The sequence below is a fragment of the Panthera uncia genome (genome assembly GCF_023721935.1).
Source record: "Panthera uncia isolate 11264 chromosome C1 unlocalized genomic scaffold, Puncia_PCG_1.0 HiC_scaffold_3, whole genome shotgun sequence".
NCBI lineage: Eukaryota > Metazoa > Chordata > Mammalia > Carnivora > Felidae > Panthera > Panthera uncia.
Genome location: NW_026057584.1, coordinates 29,525,761 through 29,551,784, shown reverse-complemented (window position 1 = coordinate 29,551,784; position 26,024 = coordinate 29,525,761). Strand labels below are relative to the sequence as shown.

Genomic DNA, 26,024 nt, shown 5'->3' with positions numbered 1-26,024 from the left:
TACATTGGTATATTTTAGACTTGTGTGTGTTCACGTGACTTACTGATCTCGTGAAATGCTTTATTTTATATTAAACTGCCATGTTTTGATTCCGACTACAATTCAAACTGTAGTTTCATGTTCCAGAATGGAAGACATCCTGTGTTTTACTTTAAAAGCATGTTTCTTAGGTCTCTGTTTGTTAGCAAACACTTAGAAACACCTTGAAATTTCATCCTGTTAAATCAATTTTAGGGCTACCTGAATTCTAGCTATGTTTAAATGCCAAGAAAGACTTCTCCAGTAAGCTTTTCTCAGCCCTCTCCAGTCCTCAGGATTCTGGCTCCTTATATTTAAATGTACTTGTTACCCATACCATACAATTGTTAACATTAGATTGGGGAATTAATTGTGCTTAAGTTGTATGTGGCATCTTTATGGATACTATTCATCATTATTATTATTTAACTGAAGTATTTAACTGAAGTTTCTTATTCTTTGTGGTTTCTCATCTCATTCCCCTTACTACATTGTAAACTTTCATATAAATACTAATTCTTCTATATCTTTACATTTGTCACGGTATCTCCCACAACGTTGGGATTCAATGCAAATTTGCTAATGGGTTAACCAGTAATCCTGTGAATTGGAACATGCTAGAAGTAAACATGATAATGTTCTCTCCCACAAGCTACCTATTTAAATGCATCTTGGGAAGAATTTTCAGCAAATTACCTTAATTTGCAAAATTGCCTTCATGTAACGTTTGCAGCTGTTCCACGTCTCAGGAAAATGATTCATATTATTTTAAAGACACGGCAACTTGAACAAAGTCAAAGCATAATGACACGACAACTTGAACAAAGTCAAAGCATAATGCCTAATGGTAATTAGCAATAAAAAATATTAAATTTGTGAATTTTGCAGAGGATAAATGCACACTGGATTTTCTAGAAGGTGGCCAGCTATATTGGGAAGGAACTTTTAAGGTGGAGCTGACTGATAACCTTTCCAAAACATTAATGTAGTTTTCTTCTCCCCCCCCCTTGTCCTTCAACTTTGCCCCTTCTTCCTAAATTATTGAGCTCTTTCTATGTGGCCAAACTTTTCTAGGAACTTCCCTCATACTCATCCTGTCGGTAAGCTATTATTATTTATATTTTAATGACCAGAAAACATTGAGGTTGGATGGATGAGGACTTTTGGCATAACTTGGCACTTTTTCCTCACTGAACTGAAGCCAACACTTCATCTTTCTTCCTTTGATGTGTGACCTTGAACAAAAAAAATCATTTAACTTCTGTGTGCCTTCTAAAAATGTTTTTCTTCTACAAAAGGGCAATCACAACGTCTGCCTACTAAGTCAACTGCACAGGGTACCATATTATTCTGATTGGTCGAGATAATTAAAACACAAGGAATATAGGGCGTTGTTATTTTCATTATATAAAAGTCTTGATCACATTGGTGATCACCAGTGTGCACACTTAGGATCAGGGGTTGGAACCAGATTATAGTTAAAATGATCTATTAGTGTTTCCTTTTGAACATTCAAACTCCTAAGATATATTTACATATTTGAGTTTTTACACTGTACAGGAAAAAGATCCACAAGCTAGATTTCTGTGTTTCTTTAGCTGTGTGTGGGATAGACCCAGATGCGTTATTTACAGAAAAGCCTGTGTGATCTAAAGAAGGTGATGTATTTTCCTCAAATGTATTCCAATTTAAACTAGATAGTTTATTTCTTATTGGAATTTAATTATTCAGGTTGCTGGATTCTGGGCCTCCTGTGACACAGAAGAGAAAACCACTCTGTGTAACCCAGTGATGCAAGGCTGCATAGCAAAGCTTCTTCCTTCAACCACTCAATCCGTTACAATGAAGCAGGCTCCTTGTAGGATATGATTGTAGGGGAAAAAACTATAAGCAAAAACATAAAGGATGAGAAGAATATTTCCTGAAAAACTTATAGTTTTTTTTTAAAGTTTATTTATTTATTTTGAGAGAAAGAGAAAGAGAAGGAGAGAGAGGGAGAGAATTCCAAGCAGGCTCTGCACTGTCAGCGTAGAGCCTGACGTGGGGCTTGAACTCACGAACTGTGAGGTCATGACCTGAGCCAAAATCTAGAGTCAGATGCTTAACGACTGAGCCACTCAGGTGCCCTGAAAAGCTTATAGTTTATACACGCAGATGCAGACCCACACTCGCTATGAATATAACATTTTCGTGAACATAGGACGAGCAATATTATGGCAATGAGGGACATAAAAATAAGAAAGAAATTACCTCCAGTGTCACTAGTAATCAGCTATTTAGCTGTTTTACTCTTTCCATGATTCTTTGCAGTAGAAAAGACAGTTTATTGATCCTGGGTTCCTGGGTTCTAACTCTAATTACAACATTTTGATTTCTCTAGCACCTTCTTTCCTAGAAGCCCACAGCTCTCTTCTTTAGGAAACAGAGCTGGAATTATCCCACAGCTCTCTGCTCAGGACTGCTTCATACTTTCCAGGGCTTCTGCAGGCCATTTGGAAAGCATTTGTTTGTCTTACTGATATGCCGCTCCAGAAAGGTTTTCTTCATTACTTCAGTGAGTGTTTCCCTAAATAAACTGAATATATCTTAAGAGCAGGGTAACTTCTTCCAAACTTTCTTCTGTTTCCCAAACCATATACATTACAGAGCATATTAAAGTACATTACCCGCTCAGAGGATGCTGTGATGGACAGTGTAGAGACCTCAATTCAAGTAGCTCCCTTTCTACTGAATTATGACATTCAGTCTCAAAATATTTTCTGAATTCAGGGAAAGTTTAAACTTTCCACTTCCTATATTTAGTTTCAGTTATGTGTACGAGTCCTTGCCAAGTAGTGAAGAATATTGATTGAATACTCATTATGTGTGAGGCATTTTTGCATGAAAACATACGTACTCTGGAAATGTCTGATTTCTATTCTAGAAGTCGAGAGAGTCATCTTTTTCTCTTGTCGTCATGTCCATATTAATGTTAACTGTTCTAGAATATAAGTCCCAAGAAAACGTAACTATGTATCTTCAGCTTATGTAATGTACATGATTGCTCAGTATCATAACATAGCTCGCTAAGACGCAAAACCAGTCTTAAGACGCAAAACCACTCTTCACTGAGGAACCTGACAGTCTTCCAAAGTTATTTAATACGATACCATTAGGTGCCATCTACTAAAAAGAAAAAAAAAAAACCCTAGAAATACAAAAGCACATTGTTAAATGTGTAAATTGTTCTTCAGTGAAGGAGGTTTGTGTATATAATTGAGTTTAGTTGTTTTTTGTTTATAGAGTTCCTGTAATTTCACTGTTCCAGATTCTGAGTCAAAAGAAAAATATCGAAGTGCTTAGGCAACAGCTGTTTTCAGTCCTTCAGGGTGTAATTCTGAGCCCAGGGCTATGCTTATTCTTGTCGTGAAATGATGCTCTTTGACTGTAAAACCCTGCATTCTTTCACACTGCTTTTATAGTGACTGTCCTTGTAAAAACAAGTGTTAATCATCAAGTCTGTTTAACAAATATCCCAAAGGAGAAATAATCCATTACGACCTTATGTGTGGTTCATGAACTTTTCTCTAAAGTATATCTGTGATCCAATTTTGTATTACTGAACACATTTCTAAACCTCACTGTATGGTTCCTTCTTTGTAAAAAAAGTCATGTGTTATAAAACCTTCTACTCATCTTGGCCATTCTTCTGATGTTTCTGTCATTGGAAAGAAGGGGGTTACTATGAAGTAAAAACAATATCCAAAAATGTAATTTGTAGAACAATAATGATGAGAACTTGTTTTACCTGATTTGAAAACATAGTTTAATTGGACAATTTTCAAAACTGTATAGTATTTTGTAACATAAAAAATGATCAGTTAGTTGATATGGAGTAGCAGAGATTCCAGTAGTTAAAAACTATTTTAATCATGTTTCAGACGGAGCAGAAATTACAGAATGATAGGGGAGAAGTAGCATTTGTCAGGTACTTATTTCGATATAGAGAAGAATCTGTACTCTGTACAAATGCTGAATGTATAACAATGGAAAGAGAAATGGAACATAAGAAAAATAATGTATACCATTGTATTGAAATTCCTTAAGATGGATACAAATGTATTAGATGAATATACCAATTCTATTTGATATATGTACAAGGAAAATGAATGCTTGGGGAAATCTTAAATCATTTATAGGAAAATGTGCTGCTTCTTTGCATTAAAATAAGTTAAAATGTTAAAACATTCTTACTGATAAAGGTAATACGATCAGATATTTTCTTTCCCCATGGAGAAACAGGGATGTTGTTGATGGCACTGTAAGTGTTTCAGTTGTGGACAGTAATCTGTCAATATGATTTAGTTATAATATCTTCGTTGATGATGGTGGTGGTGGTGACTGGGCATGTGCCAGGCACTGTGCTGAGTAAGTGGGGGCACATTTGGAGGAATGCTTGCTGTCTTGGCCACAGGTATGTCTGTGTGACCAGACATGTCATTGAGCATGTCACACAAAGCCCCACAGTCTCTGGAGCACCTTTTCAGATTCATTGTTTGACATTTCCTTCAAAAGCTGTTTGTTTGTTTTTTAAGTTTACTTATTTTGAGAGAGAGACAGGGAGAGAGAGTGAGCAGGGGAGGGGCAGAGAGAGGGAGAGGCGGAATCCCAAGCACGCTCCGCACTGTCATCGCAGAGCCCGACACAGGGCTTGAACTCACCAACCATCAGATCATGACGTGAGCGGAGATCAAGAGTTGGACGCTTAACCAACTGAGCCACCCAGACGCCCCCTCCCCCAAAACTGTTTTCTTTATAGGACATATTAATTTTTTAAAAAGTAAAAAAACTTTTTTTCCATATTCATTTTTTACTCTATTGTTGTAAATGTTTTCCCCCATGCCCTGAATGTCTTCTCTTCGTCTGGCAGGTGGATTCTTTTTCATCTTTTGGAATTTTGTTCAAACTGCACCTGGTCAGTGAAGTCTTGGTCCCTGTGGCACCTTAGACCCACCGAGGCTGGCAGGTCTCCCTGGAGGGGAGGGGCTGTGTTCCAGTCATCCTTATGCACACAGTGAGACTTAACACCTGTGTGGAGAGTGAATGAATAAAAAAAAAAAAAAAAAAAGGAAAATCCCAATAGTAATGTTATTTGCCCGCTCTTTCATTAAATTCTGTTAAACTGAATCTTATCACATTGACTCAGTATAAGTTTATTTAATCCTAGAACTCCCAACAAGGCTATAAAATGGGGTAAGCAGTTATTACCAGCTACCTTATCGTACAACAGGCTTCTGTTGGGGTTTGTACTTGTCTCGTTGCTTATTTGCTGTAAGATGAGCCTTTCAGTGGTTAATGTCAGGTTCTTTTAAGTTGCTTAAGGCAGTAATTTATCACCCTTTTTAGGCCAGGGTGGCATTAATGAACTCTTCTCTCTATTTAATATTCTTAATAGAAAATATGCTTAAGGGCCTATCTTTTTGTAAATTTAAATCCAACTTAGTTAACATATAGTGTAATAGTGATTTTAGGAATAGAATTTAATGATTCATCACTTACTTATAACACCCAGTGCTCATCCCAAAAAGGGTCCTCCTTAATTCCCCTTGCCCATTTAGCCCATCCCCCAATCACCTCCCCTGGAGCAACACTCAGTTTGTTCTTTGTATTTAAAAGTCTCTTATGGTTTGCCTCCCTCTCTGTTTTTTTTAAAAGAAAAATTTTTTTAATGTTTATTTATTTTTGAGAGAGACAGTCAGAGCATGAGTGGGAGAAGGGCAGAGAAAGAGGGAGACACAGAATCCAAAGCAGGCCCCAGGCTCCGAGCTGTCAGCATAGAGCCCGACGCTGGGCTCGAACTCAGGAGCCATGAAATCGTGACCTGAGTTGAAGTCGGAGGCTTAACCGACTGAGCGACACGGACGCCCCTCCCTCTCTGTCTTTATATTATTTTTGCTTCCCTTCCCTTATGTTCATATGTTTTGTTTCTTAAATTCCACATATGAGTGAAATCACATGATATTTGTCTTTCTCTGACTTATTTCACTTACCATAATACACTCTTAGTTGCATCCATGCTGTTGCAAATGGCAAGATTTCATTCTTTTTGTTTGCCAAGTAGTATTCCATTGTATATATAAACCACATCTTTTTTATCCGTTCATTAGTTGATGGACATTTGGGCTCTTTCCATACTTTGGCTATTGTTGATAACACTGCTGTAAACATTGGGGTGCATGTATTAAGAGCCTATCTTATTCTCAAGAAGAAAGTTGTTTTTTTCCTTTAAACTTTTGGGACCCAGAAATGAAAAAATTTCCCTTGTATGCATTATTCATCAAAATCTTCATGCAAAAATTAATGCTTCAAGACACAGAATGAATTTAGAATAAGAAGAATATGGTATTTATGTCAGGAGATGAAGGTTCTGATGTAGATGACCGAGACCTCAGTTAACAAGACAGGAATTTCTTTCTCTGTCATGTAGTCATCTGGATGCAGGAAGAGCCCGAATCAAATATGATGACCATATTCTGCATGGTTGTTGGGGGTTTGGCGAGTTGTGCCAAGGTGTTAGGTATTTGGGCTCCTTGTTTCTCATTGCTTTGTATTTCAAATTTAATACTTATTAATTTCATTTTTATTTCATGTTTTGATTATTATTTTTAATTTTTTAAATATTTATTTATTTTTGAGAGAGAGAGAGAGAGTGCAAGCATGAGTTGGGGAGGGGCAGAGAGAGAGGAAAACACAGAATCCAAAGCAGGCTCCAGGCTCTGAGCTGTCAGCACAGAGCCCGATGCAGGGCTTGAACTCACGAACTGTGAGATCATGACCCAAGCTGAAGTTGGACGGATGCTTAACCGATTGAGCCACTTAGGCACCCTACGTTTTGATTATTGTAGTGATTATGCGGTTAGCAGTTGTGCTTGACTGGAAGTAGAAGTTATGGTTTATAGTATTTTATGGGTTTGGCGTGGCAAAATAGTCCTGACAATAAATATTTGGCTTAGAAGTTCATATGTTTTGAGGAAGGGCCATTAATCTCCAACTGTTTGCAGTACCCTTGTATCACAAGGGTTGTTGTGGGGGGTTTTTTTTAAAAAACTTTTCTTTTTTTTAAAAGAAACACAACTTTCTTTTAAAAAAAACACAACTGTGCCCAGTTGGATGGAAAGTGAGCCCACATCATGGTGCAGAGTAGAAGCAGATGAAGTGTTCCTGGAGCCCTGAGGATGAAGGGTTCACTTCCAACCTGCGTGTGAAGGAGGGCTTCGTGGAAAGTAATGCAGTTGGGCTGCCCTTGAAGGATGAGTAGGGTAGGATGAAGACAGAGAGGAGCATGGGTGGTATTGCCGGGAGGGGTCGGGGAGGGGAGGAGGGGAAAGTACCAGAGCAGGAGGATACAGTGTCTGGTTGCCATGCAGGTAGCACTTCACAGATGGTTTGTGACACCACCGTGCCTGAAGAATGGAGTTTGTAGGAAGGATGTTTTCAAGCAGGGAAGGGAAGGGAAGGGAAGGGAGTATAGATGTTGCATTTATTCTTGTCTTTAAAAAATTTTTTTTTCTTGATGGAAGGATAGAGGAGAATTTTATCTTGGGTAAGACTTTAACAAAACTCCATTGATTTGTTAACTTACATTTTTCGAGATAATTCTGTGAGCTAAACTAATCTTTAACACCTAGTACATATGACTCCTGTTTAGATGGGATTATTGTTGTATTTTGAGTTAAGGCACAGTAACGACAGTATTTGTTCTTTTTTCTTTAGGTGTATTTATTTATTTATTTATTTTTTTTTGAGAGAGAGAACATGCATACCATCAGGGGAGGGGCAGAGAAAGAGGGAGAGAGAGAATCCCAAGCAGGCTTCTCACTGTCAGCGCAGAGCCTGACTTCGGGCTCAATCTCATGAACTGTGAGATCGTGACCTGAGCCAAAACCAAGAGTTGGACGCTCAGCCCACTGAGCCATCCATGTGCTCTAGTAATGACAGTATTTGTAAATGTGTGACTTTTTCAGGGGGACATACACTCTGAGGGTTCATGAGGGGCATGGGTCTAAGTGCTTTCTGAAGTTAAAAGGTTGTGGGTTCGCATTTTACTGCCACATTCTGCTGATAGATCATTTATAGAAAGTTCTAGTATCTGATGAAGAACAGAGTGCTGACATGAGTTTTCACTTAGGTGTGCAGAAAGAATTGGTTAGCTTTGTGCGCAAAATAGGCTGAAATCCAGCCTTAATTAGTCAGACGTTTGCATAATTCATCGCAGTCACTTTGAAAGTCCAGCTGAATATGCTCTTGATTTTGATCACAATGGGTTCATTTTAAAGGACCGATTGTCTTTTATTAGTTCCGTGCTACACAGATGTTTATGTCTTCCAAGTAAAGCCATGACAATGCACCTAGTATCCTTTTAAAGAAATGGATTGTTACACAGGGATCCATAAAGAAGTGCATCAATCCATAAAAATGTTTTTCTTATTTAATATCATTGCTACCAATCTAATCAGCTTTAAAGACAGGAAGGTAAGCTAAGTTTGTTTCTGTCTCTTTGAATCCATAGGCTGTCCATCTGGCCCAGGCAAGCTTCCAGATTGAAGCCTTTGGCTCCAAATTCATTCTTGACCTCACACTGAACAAGTAAGTGTTTGGTTATAATCCTGTTAAGAAGCAAGTGCAATAAAACTTTACTTCATGATAATGGTTTAGTCAAAATAGTGTCTGTTGTTGAAGCAATTGATATTTTTTAGCTGACTATGTCATATTGCACTTAAAGAAAAATATAAAAGTCTGAAGTGAAGTCTGTCTTTTTTTCTTTTCCTGAAAGAGAAGGCATTTAACATCTAACTTGTTAAATATCTCCAGTAGAGTACTTACATATTATGATTTTAAATGGAATAAGTCTTTGAAGTAATGCTAGTTAATCAGTGTTAACTATGGTCATTACTATATATAGGAAACGTGATGAATTACTGACTCAAGTATAATTAGACTTCAGTCTAGAAATTTCCATTTTACTTTTCATTATGCAATTCACATGACTTCTGTATGAAGAACAAAGAAAATCATGACTTGCGATACCTATTTTGAGAAGGTTCTTCCTTTGTAATTTTCTCTAATACAGGTTTTTAGAGATTGGTCCTGATGAAAATCCACCCAGTTTTTCTCTGAGCATGTGTTTATGTTGATATTTAAATGCCGTTTCCCAAGTTGGAACCAATTGTACAGATATCTTTGTACAAAGCATGAGCAAGCGCTATTTACTGAAGCAGGCCTCTTCAGCCTCTAATTGAGCTAGCAGTGAGCCTTTCTTGGGTGAAGGAGATTTCCTGTATGGTTCTCTTCAGCTGAGGGAACCAGGAGCTCCAGTGAGTATTTTAAATTCTCCTCAGTATCTTGACCAGAACTGAATCTTTGCCAGAAAGGTACCACATAAGGCCATCAGACACTGTAATGTAGGTAGCCGCAGTCAATATCTGAGAAATTGCAAAGGAATATATAGAACAACTATTAGATTTCTTATATGCCAAATTCTGTGAGCTCGGCAGAAAAAAAAAAAAAACAAAATAAAACGCAGAGTCAGCTTGGGTGTTCCTTACTCAAGTTTTGTTGCAGCTTTAAGTCAGAATGAATCAGCAGAACTCAGTTTCCGGTGGTAAAGCTGTTGCGGGTTTTCTTCTTTGAGTCTGCTGAGCATTGGTTGAGTGCCTTTTCACCCCGCTGTGTCAGCACTGTCCCTGCCTAGGAGATTTGTCTTGCCAAATCTTAGACTGTGTTGAGTAGCGAAGCATGGCTAATTTTAGTTTGTTTAAGGTCCTCTGTTCCTTTAACTCTTACTGCAATGGAGACTGTCATTCCAAACTGAAGGGTGGTCATAGCAACTGACATTGCCATGTATTTTGAACATTAAAACGGCCGCGACATGTCACGGCCACGACAGAGCCTCCCAATCGAGTGACTGAAGAAGTCTCCAGTGGACTTAGAGATCTGAAAACACACGAGAAAATCATTTACCAGTAATATTTAACATGCAGAGTAACCAAGTTGAGCACCTACTGTGAGTGGCCCTTGCCTTGAGGAGCTTCTTGTTTAGTCCAGAAATGTTGATAGGTAAATATACAATTTTAGAAGAGTGTGAAATTTGCTGTGCTAGAGATAAACGTGGAGTTCTGTGGTAGCACCAAAAAGGCAGCTCTTCAGGCGGGAACAGTGTGGAAAGGCATCCTGGAAATGGTGACAGTTGAGCTGAATCTTCTAAGACAGGTGCTAGTGAGGAGGAGAGTTGTTGGGGAGAGGGATAGGAGAGGAAGAGGAAATGGAGAATTGTGTCTAGACAATTCTTAGTGTGTGCTAAGGAGCCAGGCACATGCAGCTGTGGGACATGTTAAGGAAGCATGAGACTTTTATTGAACTTCATGGTAAATTACAAGGTTGAGGCAGAGGGAGATGAGTCAGAATAGGTAGGCCCAGGGACAGCTCAACTCATGCAAGATCTCGTCTGTCATGCTTAAGAGCTTGGCTGTTATCCTCTAGAGTCTGAAAAAATAAAGTAAGGGAATAAACTGAAGTTCTGTTCTTAAGAAGTGCCCAGAGGCATGGAGAGGGAATGCTCTCAAGAAATCTTCAGTTGATAAAAATCTTCAGGATTGCTTTGATATGGATGACAAGGCAGAAAGAAGAGTTAAAGTTAATAGGTGCCTTGATCAGATACCTAGGTGGAAGGTATCCAGCAGAAATGGGCAGCACAGGGAACAACTCTTTAAATGGTGAAAAGGATCTGAAATCAGAATAGACATAATTTATTTGAAAGGTTTGGGACATATATGGGGCCATGCCTAGGAGGTAGGTGGAAATAACAATCTGAAGCTCAGGGAAGAGATGGGGGCTGGAGATAGTAGAGAGTTATTTCCATATAATGTTAATGACAAGCATGGTTGTGAATGAGATTGCCCAGGGAAGGTAGGTAGAATGAGAACATAAGCTGGAAAGACAGTTAAGAGTTGAGGAGAGGAAGAGGAATCCACGAAGGGACAGAGAGTGAGTGTTCAGAGAAATGGGGGGAGAATCGGGACAATGATTAAATTGAGAGTTTCAGAACAGGAAGATGTGATTTATAGCCTTACATGAAAAGGATCTAATGAGATAAGGAGCCAAGATTACCCTCTGTATTTATCCATTAAGTATTCACTGGTCTGAAGACAGTAGTTTCAGTGAAGCTTTGGGGGCAGAAGCTAGGTTACGACTGGCTGGAAAGGACTGAGAGGAGGTGATGTGGGGACAGCAAGGGCCCACCGAGGAGGTCTGGGTGAGAGGAAAAGAGAACGAGAGCAGTGGCTAGACGAAGACACTGGGATCAAGGGACGGGCTGGTAGGGGTAACACAGCAAGTTGATAGGCTGAGCAATGGAGCTGGAAAGAGGGAGAGGTAAAGATACAGAAGAGACAGGAGATAATTTATGGAGCCAGATCTGAGTGAGGACAAAAGGGAGTGAGACCAGTAGCACAAGGGCAGCGTGTAGTTGTGAACCAGGAGGGACAGTTCATTCCCAACTTATGGGCGTGTGCAGGTAGAGATTGGTTTGCAGGTGAAGGGGTGACATTCAGAAAATGCCTCTCTGGAGAGTTCCTTCTTGGGGACAGCATTATCTGCCATAGGAATTGGGATAGAGAGGAGGGGTGGGTTGGGCTTGAGGAAAATGACAAAAATTTAGGCTCATCGCTGGGAGGAATGGGTGAGGAAGCTTACCAAGGTCATGTTAAAGAATGTGTGAGCGATTGTCATTAGATATCAATCATGTGTTACGTGTCAATCTTTGAGTCGTTCTTCCCGATGGTGTTCTGTTTTGTTTTCCTTAACCTGGGGTGCTGCATCATTGCAGCATGTGAGGGTAGGAGGGGAGGCAGATTGTAGCATGGATCAGGGTTCAGATTTTCTGGTGGTAGCACAGGTGAGGAAGAGTGGAAGCACAGCTCTTTGAATGCTGGTCAATAACGGGTGGTTAAGTACCAAGATCCAGCCTGGCCAAGGAGGGAAATGATGTCAGGAGGAGGCTTCGGGACTGGACTGGGAATAACTGGAGGTCTCTTTATACGGGGAAAAGTAAATCAGTGGGAGGGAGGCCATGAGAGCTGTACTCGTGCAGTATCTCCCCCGTGCAGAGTCTCGAGCCTTCTGATGCAGCTTTGAGTATGCGCTATGGGTATGACTTAGAGATGCGAGGGAATTGTGTCAGGGTATGACGTGTGCAGGCCAAGGTGGGTCGCTAATTTAAATGACTTTCAATGGCTGGGATTAACTAAAAAGTGTGATTCATGTTAGAATAAATTAAAGAGAATTTTTTGATCAGTCATGGAGGAATCAGAAGAGCTTTTGAGGAAGGAGGGATCTCCATTTCCACCATGGAGTGGTCATCACCACACTACTTACAACAATTTGAAGTGTCGGAGCATGGAAAAGGGAAAAGGTACGTGGCAAGTTCATGGGCTCGGGGAAGGAATAAAAGCATAAAGATATCAACATAAACTAATCAAAGTGGTGGCCGCAGAATCTAAGTGGTGAATGAGCTCATCGGGCCTGGACTGCCAGCTTGTGAAGACTACCCCAATGTGGGTTCCTGAGAGGAGAGTGTTTTTGAGTCTGTGCTTTTATAGATTGAAAAAGCGAGGCCTTGGCTTACTGAGGCATCTCATGGCAGAGATGTGTGTTTTATTGGTTTGTTCAGCAAGTGTTGAGCAAGCATCTGTTGTCTGCCTGGGACTCCTGTGGGTGCTGAAGCCGCTGAGAATAGGATGGGCGGGGTCCCTGCTTCCGGCCATGGAGCTTTGTTCACTAAATAAAGCTAGATCACATGTGATCACGGGGACTGCAGGTAGGGGTGGCCAACATGATTTGGATGTCACAGAAGCCAGAAGGTCTGTCAGAGGAGGAACAGTGAGCTGAAACCTGATTGTCAAAGATGAGCCACCACCGAAGCTGGAAGGCTGAGGACAGTGGGGGCATTAAGTGCAGTGGGGGTAGACTGAGGAGATGAGGTCAGAGAGGAAGCCATGAAGCCAAATCGTGAAGGGCCGTCATCTGTGGAGATGTGTTTGATGGGAAGCTATCGGAGGGCAGCAAGCATGGATGTCACACTACTGGAGTTACATTTCATTTAGCCAAGAATCCTAGTTGTGGCCTCAGAGGACTTTTGGTCATTATCCTTTTAGGATACTTCCTTTTTCAATTTTGTTTTGTTTTTCTTCTAGGATAACTTTTTCCAAGTTAAGAATGTTTTAAAAAGCTTACCAGATTGAATGCTTAACGTGTATTGATCCTTGGAAGTCCTAGAGTCCAGTGATTGTCTCCTCCATACGTGTGATTGGAATCATGCCAGAGTCCATATTACCTATCAATTAGATTTGCTGGTGTGTTCAATAATTGTTTATAGGGAGTAAGAGTGACCAGAGCTGCATAATGGTTGAGATCACAGTTCTGGAATCATATAGACACGGGTTTGAGTCTGGGGACTATCATTTACTAGCCATGTGACCTTGGGCAATTTTCTTTGTTTTTTGTTTTGTTTTTGTTTTTTTAATGTTTATTTATTTATTTTGAGAGACAGAAAGAGAGAGAGAACAGGGGAAGGGCAGAGAGAGAGAGGGAAACAGAAAATCCCAAGCAGGCTTCACATTGTCAGCATAGAGCCTGATGCAGGGTTCGAACTCACAAACCATGAGATCATGATTTGAGCAGAAACCAAGAGTCAGATGCTTAACCAACTGAGCCACCCAGGGGCTCCATTTTTTTTTTCACAGCAGTTTTTTTTAAGGTTTATTTATTTTGAGAGAGAGAGAGAGAGAGAGCACATGCAAGTGGGGGAGGGGCAAAGAGAGAGGGAGAGGGAATCCCAGCTAGACTCTGCACTGTCAGTGCAGAGCCTGACGTGGAGCTCAGACTCATGAACCACGAGATCATGACCTGAGCTGAAGTCAGATGCTTAATGGTAGACCCTGAGGTAAGGATTCCAGGAAATACCTTCAGGGTGTAAGGAAGTGAGACGTGGAAGAGAAAGGAAGCCGAAAAAAATGCGATTTCCCACTGGGGCTCATTCCTGCTGAGGAACCTTGGGCGTTGGGTGGATTCTTCTTCAGAATGTCATCCAACTGAGTGATGAGGAAGCTGGGGTTTTGTCCACCAACTGCCAGTCTGTTGTTGGTCGAGGGCTGGTTCTGGGGGCAATAACTCATGAGTACTTCCGCTGCCTCCTCTTGGAGACAGAAAAATGCCCAGAGGCCAGGAACCTAGGTCTTCCCAATCAGCTTCCTGCCACGTGTTGACGTGGCTGCTGAGGGCCCACGGGTGGGACAGGGCAGAGTCTGCGACACACGCTTTTCACTTGGGAAGATGTGGGAGGGAGAAAATCTCATTGCACGCAGGAAGGTGGTGGAGTAAAGGTGTGGGAGTAGGAAAGCACCAGATTCCTGTTGGGAGGGAGTGAGAACTGGTGAACCCATCACTCAACGAAGCTGGAAGTGTCAAGGAGCAGATGGAAGGCGATCTCTTTGTTTGGACTCATTGGATTCTAAGTGGGAAATTTAGTCTCTTTCAGCTCTGCAGATTTAGAGATACGAACTTCAATTTGGTTTGTAACAAGGAACGTGGGGAGCAGAGACAGGCCTCCTCCTGTGCCATTTGCCTTCTGCGAGTGAGTAGGACCAGGAGTTAGGAACTGTGGCTGGAGAAGAGGGTACAGCAGACGGCCTGTACTCTAGCTGAGATGAGCTGTTACGGTCTTCCATCTTGGCTTGTAAATTTGCAGGACTTCTGAACCGAGATCGGCTGGGCCAAGTGTGCCAGTGCTAGCCCCCCACTCCTGTCCTACTTTCTGCTCATCAGTCTGCTAACTCATAGGCTAAATGCTCTATTTCCTAATTTTCAAGGTCTGCAGAAGGAAGCCTTTCTACTACAGTGGCCATGATGGTGACAGACTGAATGCTAAGCCCTTTACCCATTTTCTCCTATTCAAATTCCTTTAGAACCCTGTGAGGAAGATGTGATTATTCCCATTTTCCAGCTGAGCAACTTGAGGCCTGGTAAGATTCAATCACATGTTGGGACTAAGCATGGGCCCTTAGTCTTGAGTCTTCTTCTGTGTCTGCTTTGACCACAACACTGGACTATCAAATTACAAGCAAGCTGGGCATAATTCTAACGATTGCTCATCTGTTCACATAAAGTGGGGAAAAAAGAATTGAACTATTTTAGTCAGTTTTTAACAATATAAAGAAAACACACAATTCTCCAATAGGATTTAAAATAATCCTGTTTGTTGAGCATGCCATCTGTTGTGGGCTGAACTGTCTTCCTCCAAAATTCCTGTGTTGAAGTCCTAACCCCCAGTGCCTCAGAATGTGACCAGATTTGGAGAAAAGGACTTTAAAGAAGTAATTAAGTTGAAATGAAGTCTTTAAGGTAGGCCCTAACACAATATGACCAATGTCCTTATAAGAAGAAGAAATTTGGACACAGACCTATGTGTGCACAGAGGAAATACCATGTGACGACAGTGAGAAGGTGGCCGCCTGCAAGCCAAGCAGAGAGACCTCAGAAGAAGCCAGTTCTGCCCACACCTTGATCTTGGGCTTCTAACCTTCAGGACCAGGAGGAAATAAGTTCCTGTTGTTTAAGCCACCAGGTGTGGTACTTTGTTATGGTAGCCCTAGCAAATTAATATACATCCTAATGCATTTATTGCTTACTTATTGTAGTGAGACATTCAGCATTAAATGTTGCTGTTTGTTGAACGGGAAATCTCTCATAGCTAATAATCCTATAATTTCCAAGTGCTGTTTTGAGAGATTATGGTCTCTTTTGCATTTATAGAAAAGGAAAGGTTAAATTATTTTGGTAGCTTTGAAAGAGTTTCTGTGATGGTAAGGAAGCTTGAGAGGCAGAGATTCCCCAAAGTTGTCGTAAGTATCGATTGCCACTATGTCATGTGCAATATGATGTAGGTGAATATTGATTTTCATACGTCCTAGAGGCCCTAGAGTATACTAAAGTTTCCAGTGCTGTGGGGAATGAGGTGCTGTGGGGTATTCTCCCCCCCACCCCCCCTTTTTTTAAAAATAAGGCTTATTTATTTATTTTGAGAGAGAACGAGAAAGTGTGAGAGAGAATCCCAAGCATGCTCAGCACTGTCAGTGAGGAGCCCAGTGCGGGCCTCGAACTCATGAACTGTGAGATCATGATCCTAGTTGAAATCAAGAGTCAGATGCTTACCTGACTGAGCCACCCAGGTGCATCCTGCCTTTAAGGCATCCTTTCCTGTCTGGCTCCAAACATTTTGATTCTATAGTGCTGGGTGGCTCCTCTTTTTGCTGTATTTTCTCTGATTAGGTGAGGACCTATCAAATCTCCCTTAGGCATTTCTCGTTGGAGAGTCAACCCTATATTGGATGCTTTGGATGTTATAACTATCATTTGCTTTTGATGACCCATCTTTATGCTGGTAGATCAGGTCCAGAAACTCTTGAAAAATGTATAATAATATAAGTATTGCCTACATATTAATAGGTTCTAGTTCTCTTTTTTAGGGTGTGTATCTGACCTACTTTCAAAATGGTTTGACAGTGACTTCCACAGTCAAACATAATAATAGCAGAAACATTAAAAATAAAATCCCAATGAAACCACTGGCATTTATGTACTGATTCTTTATTTCCATAGGTAGACATGATTTAGTATAACTCTTGGGTAGTGAACGACAATGGATGTTTGCCCTCTAACTGTAGTAATTATGAGACTTCCTTACCCCATGCCCTCTTGCCTGTTGACAGTAATTGTTATGGGTGATGGGACCCAGGGAAGTTTTTTTTTCTTTTTTTAATTTTTTTTTTTACGTTTATTTTTGAGACAGAGAGAGACAGAGCATGAACGGGGGAGGGTCAGAGAGAGAGGGAGACACAGAATCTGAAACAGGCTCCAGGCTCTGAGCTGTCAGCACAGAGCCTGATGTGGGGCTCAAAACTCACAGACTGTGAGATCATGACCTGAGCCGAAGTTGGTCGCCCAACTGACTGAGCCACCCAAGCGCCCCTGGACCCAGGGAAGTTAAACACCAGACTGAGAAAATCAGAAGGGCCATAGAAGCTAGGTTTAGGCTCTAAGTTCCAAGATTGTCCAGAAAGGAGAAATCTGTGGCTATCGTCTCTAGAACCACAGAGAAAAAAAAAGTCATCTAAGAATTTCTAGCAAAATCAAAGGGCTCTAATTGTCCATGGAATCACAATGCACTGCTTATTTAATCTAGGAAATAGAAGATATCTAGTGAATTAAGAGACCATGTCTTAACTAATGGATTAAAAAAGACCCTTTGCAGGTATCCACCCTAATGCAATGTGGGGAAATAAAACTTGAACTTGGTTCATTCTTCAGACCACTTCTTTGTCTTTTTAATTTTTTTAATTTTTTTTTTAAAGTAGGCTCTATACCTAATGTAGGGCTTGAACTCAGCACCCTGAGATCAGGAGTTGCACGTTCCACCACCAAGAGCAAGACAGGCACCCCCATTTCTTGGTCTTTTGAAGACAGATAAATTTATAAAAATTGCAGCAGAAGTTAATCTTGACAAAAAATTGGAAAGCATTGAGGATTAGATGATACCAAGCATCTGTGATGAGTTAATTATGGTAGTTATTGAATTTAGATCTTACTTTTCTGACAGGTGAGAAAAGCCACATACTGGCATATGTAATTACCATTATCTGATAAAAGAAGTTTGTCTGTCTGGAGATATAAACATTTTCCTGTCAAAGAGGAATTTATCCCTTTCGCTCTGATACTGGCAGGACATTAGGTAGCATAATGGTTAAAGTCTGCAACCACGGTTTTGTGAATGATCAGAAACGTTACACTTAGATGGATGTTTTGTTTTGACACTCTGTGCCAGCCAAGTGCATGAAGTTCTTTCCAGCCTCAGTGGATTGATCAGTAGATTTCCATGGATTGAAACCTTTACTGAACCATTCCAAGCACTTCTTATTCCAGAAGTGTTTATTTAGTACCTGTTAAGTGCCAGACACTGTTAAAGCCACCAGAGAGAAATCCTTCCCTCATGAAGCCAATGGAACAATGGAGGAGAAAGAAATCTACAGCCATTTAAATGACAGTCTGGGATGTACCATGGTGGGAGAAATAAAGGATGCTTTTATCACACATAGGAGGGGTGGGAGGAGATAGGGAACTAAATGTCTAAGCTCAGATGTAAAACTTCAGAGTTGGCCAAAGGTTTGAGGGTTAGAGCGTGAGAGCCTGAAGAAGGTAAGTAAGAGAGGTGAAGTATGGATTGAAAGAAAAGGCAGGCTTGGCGAAATTCACAAAATCACACAGCCAGTAAGCGACAGAGCCAGGATCAGAACTCAGGATTGCCCAAAGTCACAGCCTTTGAGAGCTGAGACACTTTTCAGTGATGAAGGAATCCCACTGAAGTTATGTGTGAAAAGTTCTATAAAGATGAACCGAGGATGAATAAATTTTGCATCACTTGTCTTTTACATCTTGCTTTACTTCCAATACTACTCTGCCTTGTATAAATCTAATGCTAAGCAATAATTCTACTAAAATTTTCTCTTATTATTGTAGAGATTTATATAAAGTAACTGCTTGACATCAGATAAAAGGGCTCATTAAGATTCTTGGCTATCATCTGCCGCCAGTAAGAATTGTGTTATTTCTACAACCATTGTTTTTGATGATTCGTAGACTGGCGTCATCATTTACAGTCGTTTTCCCTAATCTTTTAAAATTAATTGTAATATTAGAATCCCCAATATTAGAATCCTATCATTTATTATGATTTGTTTATAAAAGTGATCTCTTTAAACAATCCGTTCTAATTCATCTTCCATGATGATATACACGTGCTTTATCATTTGGTTATGTGTAAAAACAAACCAGTATAGGCTTTTCCATAAGACCCTTTCTGCAAAAAGTTTCAAGTCCTTATTTCAATTAAGATATTTTTAAAATGAAAACTATATTTATCTTTCTTGTAGGAATATTTTTCAAATAAGAGGCAGAAAATCTCTAACACATTGTAGAGTGCACATGCCATTTCTTCTTCCTTTATTTTTTGCCCAAATGACTTCACACGTGCAATAAATCAGACTAAACTATGTGACAAGAAAGATTTCACAGCATAAGGACAAGACTATGTCTCTTATAAATCCCTAGAATTTCTTAGAGACTTAATTGTGTCTGAGCCTCTTCCTCGTTACTGTTAGTATTTATGCATTAAGCACAGCCTGACCTGGTACTTGACCCTAAGGAGATGCCTTGCTCTTTAAAGCTATTCAGATGATGGTAAAGGGTTTCTTTATGTGACTTCTAGCGCTTGGCCATCCTTGCTCTGTCTCTCTGCACGACGCTAGTTTAGGGGGAAACAAAGCAGAATAAGATGAAGCTTCTTTAAGGAGCTCATAATTTAGGTGAGATTAGGGAAAGCTGCACAGAGGAAGAGGTACTGAAGCTGAATTTTGAGGAAGGAATAATTCAGGGATCAGTAGATAATACTTTTGGATGGGGGCGGGTGGGGCAGGAACTCTTTTGAGCACTCATTCTTACTGGTGAGTCAATGTTTTTGATAGGGAATGTTCTTCACTGGATACATATGAGTGATGGGCTGTTAATACAGGGTAGTTATTTTGAATCTTTTCCTTGCTAGTATCTGTACCTGATACAGCGTTGTAGCCAGTGGTAGTTTTCTGAGGTGTAAAAATGAAGTACTGATATTTTACCGACGTTAAAAATACATATGTGCCCTTTTCTCATTAGGAAGTTTAGTTAACTCTGTTCCTAAGCGATCGTTAATGTGCTCATGACTGAATGTAAACATTTAGTGACAGCAATGCTTTGAGAAGTAAATAATATATCTGCCTTTTCATCCAACTTTGTGTCCTTTCGACTTGGAGAACTGTAAAAAAAAATGAACCAACTGCGCGACATTATTGGATATTCTTTTTTATGAAAGCAGTTTGAGGCAGGGTTTTCAGGTCTGTGGATTAAGGGAGGCAAGCGTTCCTGCACTCGGCACCATCAACAAAATGCCCATACTGCATTTCCCTTGTTCTGACTTGATAGCTCTCCTCAAGATACGCTGTTCGGAAGTGCTCTTTATGATTAAAAACTGCATAACTTGTTTAAAAAAAATTGTGTGTGTGTGTGTGTGTGTGTGTGTTTTCTATGCAGGAAATTCTATTTTCTTCCTGTAAGTCCCAGTGAGGAAGGTTTGCTTAATGCCTGGTTATATCGGCTTGGAGATACTAATGTCAGTGCAGAGCAGCTCATAATGTTGTACCCATTGTCCTAGAGCAAAGCTGTATAGAAAGCCAGAAGAGAACCAATATTTTTTGGCTCGTCTTTGAGGTCCACTTCCTGGTAAGTAATAATTAAATGACATGGCTCTCAAAGTACAAAACCCCACTAATCCTTAGGTGTTACCTAGCAAGTGTTCAGCACAGGTATGTGGGTGATTAGACATGATGATGGACGATAGTGGCACATTCATGAAAACTGGCCTTTCGTAAGGAAACAAGACCTTTTATGTTATAAAGACTTAGCTCTGCCACGGCGGTGGATGATACAGGCCCTGGAATCAAAATGTTTTTCTCAGTATAATTGAACTAACAGCACTGTAGCAATGCTTTTTCTAGAGTAGCATTGAAGCCCTTCTCTTTTCCTTCCTGATCCAGAGGGTCAGCCTTGTCTTTGCTTTGTCCTTGGCATGAGAGAAGTCCAAGAACATAAGTGTGTGTGTCTTTGAGCTGAATCTGCTGTCATCCACCTCCACCTGGGAGGGGAGCCTTGCGTTTCCATCCATTGACTCTGTCATCTTCCACTTCTCAGTTTGAATGTCTCACTTTGAATGTCGCAGCCTCATGCTTTTATTTATTTATTTTTTAAATAAGGATGTTTTCTTAATATTTGAAGAAAGCATGGTCCAAATTGTGTTTTGAGAGTTGGATTGAATTACAGAATATTTTCTATTCTGGTGTTCTTCAGGGTCTTCAAATATAATTCAGTTTCTTCAGATATAAATGTCCTTTTGATTCTTAAATTCCACGTAAGAGTGAAATCATACGGTATTTGTCTTTCTCTCACTGACTTATTTCGCTTAGCATGATACATGCTCTGTACCTATTCACGTTGTTGCAAATGGCAAGATTGCGTTCGTTTTTAGGCTGAGTAATATTCCAATCACAACTTCTTTATCTATTCATCAGTTGATGGACATAGGGGGAAAAGGAGAGAGAGAGGCAAACCATAAAACAGACTCTTAACTATAGAGAACAAACTGAGGGTTGATGGAGGGAGGTGGGTGGGGGATGGGCGAGATGGGTGGCGGGTATTAAGGAGGATACGTGTTGGGGCGCCTGGGTGGCGCAGTCGGTTAAGCGTCCGACTTCAGCCAGGTCACGATCTCACGGTCCGTGAGTTCGAGCCCCGCGTCAGGCTCTGGGCTGATGGCTCAGAGCCTGGAGCCTGTTTCCGATTCTGTGTCTCCCTCTCTCTCTGTCCCTCCCCCGTTCATGCTCTGTCTCTCTCTGTCCCAAAAATAAATAAACGTTGAAAAAAAAAAATAAAAAATAAAAAAAAAAGGAGGATACGTGTTGTGATGAGCACTGGGTGTTATATGTAAGTGATGAATCACTAAATTCTACTCCTGAAACTGATATTACACTGTATGTTAACCAACTAGAATTTAAATAAAAACTTGAAACAAAAAAATAAATAACATAATGTCCTTTTGAAAAGTCTTGTTTCTTGTATTAAAGTAGAGTTGGGTGGGCTTCCTGCCTCTGTTGACTTGGCTGAAGTGTGCTATTTTTCAATCTCCACTTTGAAATCGGAAGGATTTACAAAGGCTCTACTTGTGACTTCTGAATGAAAATGATTACAGGTATATTTGTGTATTTGGTTCCTGTTTCCAAGAACAGCTTACAGCTTCTTTTTGAATTCCCTTTGAATCATGATAGAGCAGGCTTAGATGCGTTAAGACTCATTCAGTGTAACCCCCTAGCTGATTTTCACATCTCTTCTTACCCTACTGAGTGGTCTTCTAGTGTGTTCCAGAACACCTCCAGACATGAGGTGGCTGATTCTTAGTCTGTGGCTGCCTTATGAAGCCCTTTTTTTTCTATCTTTCTGTAATTTTTTACCTCCCAGTTTCAGATTTTGTACTTAAAAGCCTCTCAATCATAAAGACCGAATATTAGTCTACTTCATTCAATTATCAGCAGTTTTCTAGAAATTGGTTTGTGAGATTGCTCTTGTCCCTTCAAAATAGCTAAGATTATGTTCGTAGGTGTTCCCCTAGAATATGAAATAAGAATACAGATCATCTTCCAAGAAGAAAAGATTGGAAAGTTATAAAAAGAATTTTTCTAATACTTGAGAAGTATTATTTTTTAAGCATGTAAGAAGTTATTTATAGTTTCTCCCTGCCAGTGCTCAGTACTATTAAACAGCAGGAGGCTTTTGCAGCCTAAAAAATGGTATTTTCAAATCTGGAAGAACTTTCTACAAGGTGAAAGCAATCTCAGGTTGAACTGCCAGATTTTTCTGCCTCTATGTGTTTTACAGATGAACTGAATGTAATGCAGTCTATTAAGAGAACATTTAATAACTAACTACCCATTAGTAGATATAAAACCCAATGTATAGGTATAATTTAGTTTTTTTTTCCCTAAAATCGCATTGAAATATGATAATATATTTTAGTATTCTGGGTAAAATTAAAATGTAGTAATTTAAAAATGTTTTTAGTGTTTTCTTTGGAGATAATATTAGGCTATTTCAGAAATCAAATTGGATGTCCAAATTAATCTCCATCTTATTTGATCATATTGGGGAGAATAATATCAAAACACACTGACTTCCTTTGCCTTATTTTGGAGAGTGATGGTGGTATATAGAAAAATCATCTTTTACCATTGGTATGAAATACGATACTTTTGTGTATTCTTTTATTGTCATTTTTTAAATGTACATTTTTAAATTCCAGTGTAATTAACATATGGTATTATGTTAGTTTCAGGTGTTAAATATAGTAATTCATCAATTCTATACATTACTCAGTGCTCATCATGATAGTGTACTCTTAACAAAGGCAAAACTAAACTATTGGGGACTACATGAAAATAAAAAGCTTTTGCACAGTGAAGGAAACCATCAACAAAATAAAAAGTCCACTGAATGGGAGAAGTTATTTGTAAATAATATATCCTAGAAGGGGTTAATATCCAAAATATAAAATATATTTGTTATATTTATTATTCTTAACACATCTACCACCCAAATCTGATAGAATATTCTTTATATATGCACACAGCAGACACTTTGAGTTTAAGTGTGTACACTTTAAATTGGCTAAGTTTTTGGCCATTGTCTTCACTCAAAAATAGGCCACCTTCTGATGAATTTAAAGAAAGACATTTCATAAATAGTTATTTTCTCCTGTGTTATCTGTGAGCCAGCAAAAGCATTTCTTCTGTGTTTATGAATTAAGTATTTTTTGAATGCATGTGTTTTTTTTCAATAACGTGCTGTTTATTGAATCTTTACTATGTACATCAAATACTAGTGGTAAAAATCAGTATTTTCCATTGACTTTGAAGAATAGTAGAAAAGAAATCAAGTGCTCAGAAACAGCATGTTTTGGTGATTATGACTGATATGATTTTGATTTGCACATAAACTTCAGGTGCTAAGGGCTGCTGTGCACAAACATTCAGACCACTAATCATCTTTCTCATTCATGGCACATTACATCATTGGCCTGGATATGGCCCAATATTGTTGAAAGTTTTCAATCTTGTCTATCTCCAGGCCCCTTCTTATACTCCCCACCCCATCCTAAAATGTTTAACATGGTCTTTTATTTGTATGTGTTCTTATAAACATAGATATTATAGTTTTGTGGGCATTTAATTTTATTTTATAAATAGTGTTATACTACAAATCTCTACTCAACACCATGTTTAAAAAATCTGTGCTTGTATGTAACTGTTGGAGAGTATCCATGGAGAGTGTCTAACTCTCTTCCATTTCCCCAGGGCACGAAATCTAGATTTCCCTTTGGCTCTCTACAACCGTAGCCATATGGTAACGGACCTGTGGATGCATTGCCTGTGTAAGAATTTCTCAGGGGCATATACCCAGGAGCAGGACTGCTGGTGTATATATAATTTAATGTAGTATAGCTGGATTGCCCTACAGAAAGTCTGTGATAGTCTACTCTTGGTGCTCAGTAGAGTGTTTAAATCCCATTCATTTGTAGGCTGGGCCGAGTGATTTTTTTTTCCCTCTAGGCATAGTTATTTTTTGTATGTTGGGAAGCTATTGCTTATTTTTATTGGTTAGTGATTTCAGAAATATAATATTAAACCTTATAAGATGAAGTAGCATCTCCTTCAGTAGAAATTGGTTCTCTTGGGATTGCGTTAATTTGGTGAGGCCACCATGAGCCTGAGGTAATGGAATTTTACCCTTCTAGTACACTGTATTGTCCGATGTTGTCGTGGTGTGAACTTGTAAAGTTTGCATGATTACAAAGGAGAAGCATATTCACTTTGAAGAATTGGATTCATATTTATTTAAAGCCAAGGATTATACCGTATGCCAAGAGAGCCCTTGGTAACTGTGGAATAAGAACAGTTTGTAGGGTGAGAGGTGAGAATACTAAGAGGGACAAAGGAATACGTGGTTCATGAGCACCTAGCACGTTGCTGGACACAAGGTAGAGGTGCAGTCAGTATTTGGGTGATGAGAGAGTAAGTAGTGTGGCGTGGCGGAGAGTGTGCATTAGGTTACAGCTAAATGTTTTGATTTGCATTCTGATTCAGCCACTTGGGGAATAATGGCACCACTCTGAGCCTCAGTTTATTAAACCAAAAACTGAGATTGACAGGAGAACTAGCCGAGGTGCAAAGTGGGAAAAACTGGAACGTAGAACAGACCCTTACGAGGTGTTCAGTTCCTTCCACAAAGTGCACTTCCTACCTCCTGACTCTTCACGATCTCTTGCCAGTGTTCTGTCATAAAGCGATCCTGGTCTTGGCTGGTATAAGGATTTCTAAACAGTCTCTTGTTTTCTGTTTTTCTATTCACGGAAGCACTTAATTGAAAACTGTAGTAAGGTTCTATTTAAAAACAACTCAAAATGATCATGGCTTCCCTACACAATTGTGGATCCCGACACTATGTAAATTTCGGCCTATCTTTTCCCATCACCTAAAGCCTACAAAAGACTAGTTTTAAAGGTCTGATATTACGAAACGTCGAAGATACGAGGTTGCTGAGGCATGGATTGTTCCACATTAAGCGGGGTTTGAAGATATGCTAAAGTTTAAAAAAAAATGAGTTGTTTTTGAAAGAATCCTTCCCAAGTGGGTTAGGTATTTTTCTGTTTCTTTGGTAGAATATGTATTAGGTGTAATTTCACTTTTTGTTTTAATATGCCCGGTTGCTGTTTGCTTGCTTGACCTGCAGTGTAATAGGCATTGCGGCTGTTTTCGTGCTGTGGGCTGTAATTTTGGCTCCTATTGAACCTGCTGCGTCATTCCAGCTCTTTTAGTTTTTAATATGTTATAGCTAGAATAAGGAATAACAGAAATTATTAGCATTTTAGGTAAATCAGGAGTTAATAACCTTGAATAAAGTCTCTAGCCAAGCGTAAGAGTTGCTCTGCCTTTAAAATAATGATTTCAAAGACTCAATGAGCCCTTTCCCTTGTGTCCTGGATGCTGGCTAATTTCCAGGTGGCTAAGAGGATCAGCAATCTGAGGTCTGGAGAATAAGGGGTATTATTTTACTTTATAACAGAATATCTTTAGAAGCATAGCTGTCAGCTTGGTACGTACTCTGTAATTTATAGAGTCATAAAGTTTGCACGAAATTTTACCATTTACAGATGAAGACCCTGAAATTTAGTAATAGTCTCTTTTGCCCAAGGTGACCCTGGTACATGTGGAGTCCTAGAACCC

The 26,024-nt window shown here is 39.7% G+C and overlaps 1 protein-coding gene across 3 annotated transcripts in view; it reads left to right on the top strand.

The window, feature by feature from the left end:
• Positions 1-26,024, top strand: part of ADAM23 (ADAM metallopeptidase domain 23) — a 171,627-nt gene that overhangs the window by 41,333 nt on the left and 104,270 nt on the right. For all 3 annotated transcript variants that reach the window (XM_049615076.1, XM_049615074.1, XM_049615075.1), the window contains exon 3: positions 8,567-8,643. In XM_049615076.1, the coding sequence (XP_049471033.1) occupies positions 8,567-8,643 (77 nt within the window). The remainder of the gene's footprint in view (positions 1-8,566; positions 8,644-26,024) is intronic.